General features: G+C 46.6%; 2 protein-coding genes across 2 annotated transcripts; one reads left to right on the top strand and one right to left on the bottom strand.

The window, feature by feature from the left end:
- Positions 1-15: 15 nt before the first annotated feature.
- On the bottom strand, positions 16-2,088 carry LOC121600117 (tyrosine--tRNA ligase, cytoplasmic). Its single transcript, XM_041928438.1, has 2 exons — positions 1,693-2,088; positions 16-1,590 (listed from the first exon to the last, which is right to left on the bottom strand). The coding sequence occupies exons 1-2, from the start codon at positions 1,894-1,896 to the stop codon at positions 169-171; spliced, it is 1,626 nt and encodes a 541-aa protein (XP_041784372.1). The 5' UTR covers positions 1,897-2,088; the 3' UTR covers positions 16-168.
- A 242-nt stretch (positions 2,089-2,330) lies between these two features.
- Positions 2,331-4,682, top strand: LOC121600145 (TNF receptor-associated factor 6). The gene is made up of 4 exons (XM_041928475.1): positions 2,331-2,483; positions 2,686-2,819; positions 2,900-3,200; positions 3,272-4,682. The coding sequence occupies exons 1-4, from the start codon at positions 2,433-2,435 to the stop codon at positions 3,929-3,931; spliced, it is 1,146 nt and encodes a 381-aa protein (XP_041784409.1). The 5' UTR covers positions 2,331-2,432; the 3' UTR covers positions 3,932-4,682.
- The last annotated feature ends 2,633 nt before the right edge of the window (positions 4,683-7,315 follow it).

Genomic DNA, 7,315 nt, shown 5'->3' with positions numbered 1-7,315 from the left:
CTCTGCAAAAGTATGAAATGAGTGTAAAAACATGCGTTTTTAATCATCCAAACGGAGATTATGTTGCAACAAAATGTTCACCAAAAAATAAGACTCTCAAATCGCAACAGCGGACGCGAAATGCCATCGTAAACACAGAGGTCCCTTCTCTCCTTATTAGCCACGGGTCTACTTGATGCTACATCCTGCCAGCGTGCTCGTTACCCGATCCCCGTTCAGCGTCATCAGCGAAAACTCTTTCCACAGGGCCTGTCCGTCCGTGCCGGTGTGCAGTTCCGCCTGAATCTTGTCCCACACCTTCTTCTTCGGGTTCAGTGCCGGGACGGGGTTGCCCGTATTGTCGAACCCTTCCACAATTATGCGTTCACCCACCTTCGAACCCTCCGGTACGGCCAAAGCTTCACACTTTTCTGCTCCTGCCGCATACAGCACCAAGCCTTCGCTCTCAACGCCGCGAATTTTCGATGCCTTCATGTTGGTCAGCACCACCACAAACCGGTCGCGCAGCTGCTCTAGCGTGTAGTGAGCCATCAAATTGCTCACGATCGCCTTCCGCTCGCCGCCACCAATGTCCACCGTCAGCACGCAGAGACTGTCGGCGTCCGGATGCTTCACAGCGTCCAGGATCTGGCCGACCTTCAGCTCCAGCTTGTCGGGCGTATTTTCACCGACCGCCGCAGCAGCATTTGTGCCTGCTGCTGCTGCTGGTTGCGCTTTTCCACCACCGGCCTGCTTTCCTGTCTGCACCTTCACCGGTGCCGGATAGGCGCGCTCGGTCAGCTCGCGGTAGTAATCCGTGTCGAACGACTTGCGGATCGGTTCCAGCAGCCGGTTGATGTACACTTCGACGGCTGCCTTCAAGTCACCCGGGTGCAGCTCCTGGGCGGCAAAGCAAGCTTCCAGCTGTTCGTACTCGGCAAATACGAGATCGCCACCAAAGTCTGGTTTGCGGTGGACCGTGAAAGCTTCGCCCTCCTTGAACATCGGATACACGACGTGCTTCACGAACTTTAGCAGCCCATTGTCCTCAATGTTGCCCGGCTCACAGAACGCTTTCTTGATCTTGCTCTTCACCTTTGCCGCACTGTCGAGCAGGTCGATTTTTGAGTCCTCCTCACTGGACGACATCTTGCCGCCGGCCAGTCCCGGGATCATCGGATTCATAAGATGAATACGCTTGGCGTAACCCAGCTGCGGCAGGTATTTCTCGGCGAAGGTGAAAATTTTACGCTGATCCACCCCACCGAACTGGGCGTCCACCTTCAGATACTCCTCGTCCAGCGCCTGCAGGCCCGGGTACAGGATGCCCGACATCAGCGGATGCTCCACCTGCTTCACCACCTCCGCTCCCGCCTTCTTGGCGTCGTGCTGCGTCACGACCGAGGACAACCGGTACACATCCAGCGTGTACTCCTTCGACAGCTGATAGTCCGTGCCGCACACGAACTTCAGCTTGTCCAGCGGCACTCCGAGCGAGGTAAGCATCGCCTTGATAACCGCCTCGTAGTACTTGGTACGTTCCTTGAGCAGCGACCACGGCGCCTTCATGTTGTCCAGATAGGCGTGCAGATCTGCAAACAGGATCGTTACCTGCAATCGGTCGGGGCGGGCGATAGGAGCATTGAAAGTGATAGTAGAAGAAAACGTGGCCCCTGATGCAACGGGCTATGAGTTTTACACGGGCTCACTTACCTCACAACCGGCTTTCAAAAAGTCGGCCACCTTGGACATGGGGACAAAGTAAGCGATGTGTGGTTTGCCAGTCGTGGCCGTACCCCAGTATATCTTAAGATCGCGCTCCTTCAGGACCGCGCGAAGATTATCCTGACCCAGCACCTCCTGCAGGTTGCGGGTGATGAGATGCTCCTTCTCCTCCGGCGTTAGTGTGGAAGCCATTCTGATGCAACTTTACTGTACCACGCAGATAAAACTAACAGGTGAAACACAGAGATGGTGAAACGTTCCTGCTTCCCAACACTTGCGATGGAACGAAAAGATCGCTGATAAAATGCGATCGGTGCACGAAGTTTCCACAGGCGGCAGAGGGCGATCGAACGATGTCGGGAAATGTTGTACACGTCCGCAGTGACAGATCTGTCAAGTTTTTCAAAGGTGATTAGAGCAGAGGTGAGCACGAGGCGAGTTTATGTCTGCATTTTGGGTGACGATTTTTACATCCCAATTCAAAAACATCCATACGCAGAAAATATTAAAAATATCAAGGAAAAGAGCTGTTCATTTTCAAACATCTTTTATCAATTCAAAAGTAAAATCAGTTTTGAATCGCTCACATTAGCAACCGTCATTCTCGGACACCTTTTGTAGTCATCTTGAAGCGACCATTCACAACAACAGCAAAATAGTTGACAAACGGAAGATATACAAATCGCTTTGTTTGGTTCAATATTTTCGTGCACTAGTTATGATCAGAAATGAGTAGACCCGTGAAAAGAGAAGTATCCGCCGAAGAAAACTGTTTGCAGGTATGTAAAACCCGTTTGCCAGAACCGCGAGATAGTGGATGAAGTGCGCCCTTGCCCCACTGCTTGTGCTCCCGGATGTATCGGAATGAGTCATGTTCATGCGACCCCTAGTTTTTATGTTCGACCTCTCCCTCCCCCTTCGCGGGATAATGAAAAGGTGAGGATTTGATGTTATCGTATTTTTCCTCCAATCTTTCTACAGAGTGCCGCTAAAGCTGACGATGGCGTCCTTGAAGCGCGGTATGAGTGCCCCATCTGCTACTGCTGGCTGAACGAGCCCATCCTCACGAAATGTGGCCATCGGTTCTGTCGGAAGTGCATTACGGATTGGTTGAAGTAACTATCACGAGCTAATCACGCGTGCCCTTCATGTGCTACTATTTAACAAATCACCCGTTCCGTGCTGCCCTTTCCAGTGAGAAAAACTCCAACTGTCCGCTGGACAACGAGCCGCTCGACATCAAGTGTGACATTTTTCCGGACAATTGCACGCGCCGTGAGATATCGCAAATCAAAAAGCCGTGCCCGAACTCGATGCGTGGCTGTGGCGAGCAGCTTTCACCCACCGACATCGATACCCATCTGCGGCAGTGTCCGTTCGCCATGTCCCGGCAAAGTCAACCATGCCCGTTCGCCCGGGTAAAGTGCAAGTTTGTTGCTCCGGATGAAGCTGCGATGAGCGCCCACATTGCGTCAGACTGTCAGCAGCACTTACAGGTAGCGCGATCTTCGTGCGTGAGAGCTTTGATTGTTACTAAATTTGAATTTACCCCATTCACGATTTGCAGCTACTGCTCGAGACGTACACGGGAAGCAACGATCGGTATAAGTTTTGGGATCCACCGGCCAAAAACAGTGTGCCGGAGATGAGCACCAACGAGCTGGTTCGCTCGATGTACGAACGCATCGTCATACTGGAGCAGGAGGTACACATACTCGGCATCAAGCTGTCGAAGCAGGAGATTCAGCTGACCAAAATTAACCAGGAGGTCGATCCGCGGTACAGCGGGGGCGTGCTGCTCTGGAAGCTGGACGATTTCTCGAACAAAATCGAGTCGATGGTAGCAAACAGTAACTGTATGTTTTACAGCGGCGAAGCGTACACCTCGCCGCACGGGTACAAGTTTTGCGCCCGCATCAACGTGTCGCCACGCACGAAGGATTCGATCGGGCTGCACGTCCATCTGATGCAGTCGGAGAACGATTACCATCTCGAGTGGCCGTTCAAGGGACGCATCAAGATAACGCTGCTGAACGTACGGTCGCCGGAACTGTCGCAGCACGACACGATCATGTCGAAGCCGGAGATACTTGCGTTCCACCGCCCGAACCAGGACATCAGTCCGCGCGGTTTTGGGTTTTTGGAGTTTGCCAAAATTAAGGACATTTTGGCCAAATTTGCCGACAATAATACGGTGGTGATCAAGATACAGATGAACATTGTGTAGGCGATGCGACTGGATGGAGTAGCCGCTAGATACATATATGTATGTATACACATTCCAAACCCATTACCTTAGGAGAGAATTTGATGCTCTCATTCCCCATTCGTAACCTGCCCCTCCCCCAACACTGTGAGAAAACTGTGTCTGGTAAACCACCAATTTTTGTCTAGCTATTATTCTTACGATATATACATGTCGATGGAATAATTGTGTATTATTGTGCATTGTCTTAGGTAATAGTTGCTTTGCGTGTGTGAAATGACAGACAGACCAGCTGGTAAAGTAGGGTTTAGGTTATTGTGAGCAGCTCCATGTGTAACCATTAGCTCAAGTAATTCATACTTAATGGCCGTGCCAAATGCAATGTAAACATGAACGGTATTATTATCCTGCCCCGAATGCTCTTTTAAAGGAATCTCACGGGTGAACAGTCGGTACTATTTTAGCTTGTGTAACTTTTACGACCCTTACGCTAGTAGCGTTCTTTATCGTCCTTTCCACTTTCCGTTCTGTTCCAAAAATTACCAGCGAACAATACACCACAAGTAAAACCATTTGAAACAAACCAAATTACACAAACACAATGACACGGAAACGTTGAAACGCAATGATTCCAAAAGCTTTTTTGTTAACAATTTTAGATGTTATATACAAGAATACAGGAATTTTCGAACCTGATAGAGAAAGGCAATGATGGTAAGCGAAATAAAAGTGTACTCCAAACGCCCAGTGGTAATAAAAATGAGACAACCAATCGCTATCTGTGGTAAACTTGCAGGTGGAAAGAAAACGGAATCGAAACCACCGCAACCGTTTGCCGTTGGTATCATTCACAATATTTCTTTATTTGTCCGTGATTATAAGTATATTTTCTTGTGAAAAAATGTATATCAAGTAATTATAACTAGTCTACGGTTTAATTGTATGTTTCCTTTTCCTTGTCTGCTTTCCTTACAAACACGGTCTAATAATGTTATTGTTTTCGTTTCCTGTAAATGTAATGTTACTAAATAACCAATATGTGTTCGTTCACATCCATTTGTATTACGATGCTCTCCTTAGCTGCTCCTGTCCCATGGCTCTCTAATGTTCATTCTTAATGCTGCACTTCTTTTCTTACCGGGGTTGCGCGTTACACTGCCCCTTCGATCTGAGTGTCTGTTTCTTCATCTCGCGTCTAGTTCCTTCTCTCTTGCTATTTTCCAATCCAGAGCAAATTTCATCACCATTCTCCTTCCTTTATCACTAACGATTGACTGTTTGTAGTGGGATTATTGGGGTTGTTGTTGTTGATCGTGATTTTGCTGCTGTACTTGTCTTGTATTGAATTTTATGTCCGGAGGTGATGGTTTTTTTTATTTTTGTTTCTGCACACCTTTTTGAGTTTGCCCAGGGTCGCGCTACAATAGTCTAATTTCACACACACACACGTTCCCAATTCACGTCATTTCCTGCAGGCGAGTGAGCTTTAGTTTTGTTGGTTCTTTTAACAAAGCGTTTCGAATTGTTAGATTCAAGAGCTTGTAAAATGGTGGAGCGCGTATTTTTTGTGCAATTCTATACATTATACCATTTGTTCGCTATCAAGATGATCAAGCGCTTTTGTGTCATTTCCATAGACGAAGCAACATACCAAAACTTGCCACGCACCGGTAATGCTTTTCGGCTTGGAAAATGGCAAACAAACACGCGTAAGTCGATAGAGTAGCGAATGCAATTTACGCAACAGTGTGTGAAAAGTCCATTCGTTCGCGGTGAGCTGTATGGCCAAACTCGGTGCACATCTGGTTGTTTAATTGTATTATTTGCTGCATTCTGCTAAACCACCGCATCCCAAAGATGATAATACTTTGCTGTTACTATGTGACTAGTCCACCAAATTTCTAAGTTGCTTTTTTGTTTGTTTGAATGCTTCACTAAAGAGTTACATTTGCAATACATTTTGCTACCGTTGTCTTGTGACCGTCTCTCGTCCATTTGCTAAAATTGGACAAATTGTTTTATTTTTGCTAGACACGATTCCTGTAATTTTACTTCGTTTAATAATAGTTACCGTACAATTTCATTTCACTAGGTGTACCGGTTTCACACTAAACTCGTGCAGCCACGCTACTACTATCATCTGCATCTAGGTTCTTTTTTTTGTTTGTTTGATTTTAGTTTTTTGGTAGGAGAAAATGTAATTGAATGCATTGTAATTATTGTGATTAAATCGCAAAAAATGCCATCAACACCGGACATGCCGTAGCATTCGCCTGGGTGCGGCTCAAATTGATTGCTATTCTATTCGCGCTAATCGATTCGTTTCTCCCCCTGCTTACTAACGGCACGAAATACTGCGCACCGGGCGTGTTGCTGTGGCAACGCTGATTACTAAGCATCGTGTGTGTCGATGTCACCGCGCCCGTAAAGCGTGATGGTGCGCAAAGCAAATCCTTGTGGAGGCGCCTAGTCGCTCGTAGATTGGAGGCGCTGGAGGCGCCTGGTCACTTGTAGATAAGCGCTACCAGCCCCGTTCGCCTCCGAGTGGGACGAATGGTACGAATTTTAGAAAAACTTCTTCACCCAATACACAGCACTCACGATTGATTAAGGGTTTTGTTTGTTTTAGCTTTTTTGTTATTAGTTTCAGTGACGCAAATCCTTATCAAACGATTGTTTCACTCTCGTTGTCAGTATTGATTGCATATTGGTTGCTCTACTCTAGATGCTAGAGGGCGCCCCTTCCCTGACGCACTTACTATTGTTCCGCTCCCCTTTCTTCAGGAGTTTCATGTTGTTTTTTTGCTTCATCTTCTTCGTCCTCAAATTGTGTATTGTTTTTCGTTTTGTTTTGCTTGCTTCCATCGTCAACGATAATGTATCATATAGTTTGACTAGTTATATGGACGACGCTATACGTTTGGACTAGGCATAATGTGTACCACGAAATCTATTCAAATTGCCATCTATCTCTATCCATCGCTCTTTCTTCTCCCTCTATCTCTTTCTATCTCCTTTCATTATTATCTTGCTCTAAATATGTTCTATCGAATGATGAAATGTTGCTGTGGAGTACAAACTGCATTCTTCTATATATGTGTGTTTGTGTGTGTGTGTACGATTGATATGACTAGATATATAGAATTGGCGCTTTTCCATTGTTTGTGTTGTTTGCTACTGGTGCCTTCCTTCATTCACGGCGTTCTTCCCGCTCCCCTTGCCGTACTTTGTTTGACCTTTATCGTTTTTTTACATGGTTGTTCTCCATCGTACTCTTTTTTGTGTGGATATCATCGTTTGCATACATGCCCGGAGCAGTTATTGTACATGAGAATGTATCTGGTACTAGTTATAATAGTGATAGTAGTAGTATTAGTAGTAGTAATAGTAGCAATAATAGTAGTA

Source organism: Anopheles merus, chromosome 2R (assembly GCF_017562075.2).
Source record: "Anopheles merus strain MAF chromosome 2R, AmerM5.1, whole genome shotgun sequence".
Taxonomy (NCBI): Eukaryota; Metazoa; Arthropoda; class Insecta; order Diptera; family Culicidae; genus Anopheles; species Anopheles merus.
The sequence above is the reverse complement of the archived record's forward strand: the minus strand, read 5'-3'. Positions and strand labels throughout refer to the sequence as shown.

What these genes read in the sequence shown, in the direction of transcription:
- LOC121600117 (XM_041928438.1), bottom strand. Translation starts at nt 1,896, where the DNA reads ATGGCTTCCACACTAACGCCGGAGGAGAAGGAGCATCTCATCACCCGC. An exon ending in TTTTGAAAGCCGGTTGTGAG is followed by an intron (nt 1,591 to 1,692) that starts GTAAGTGAGCCC and finishes GACCGATTGCAG; the next exon opens with GTAACGATCCTGTTTGCAGA.
- LOC121600145 (XM_041928475.1), top strand. Translation starts at nt 2,433, where the DNA reads ATGAGTAGACCCGTGAAAAGAGAAGTATCCGCCGAAGAAAACTGTTTG. An exon ending in TGCATTACGGATTGGTTGAA is followed by an intron (nt 2,820 to 2,899) that starts GTAACTATCACG and finishes TGCCCTTTCCAG; the next exon opens with TGAGAAAAACTCCAACTGTC. An exon ending in ACTGTCAGCAGCACTTACAG is followed by an intron (nt 3,201 to 3,271) that starts GTAGCGCGATCT and finishes CACGATTTGCAG; the next exon opens with CTACTGCTCGAGACGTACAC.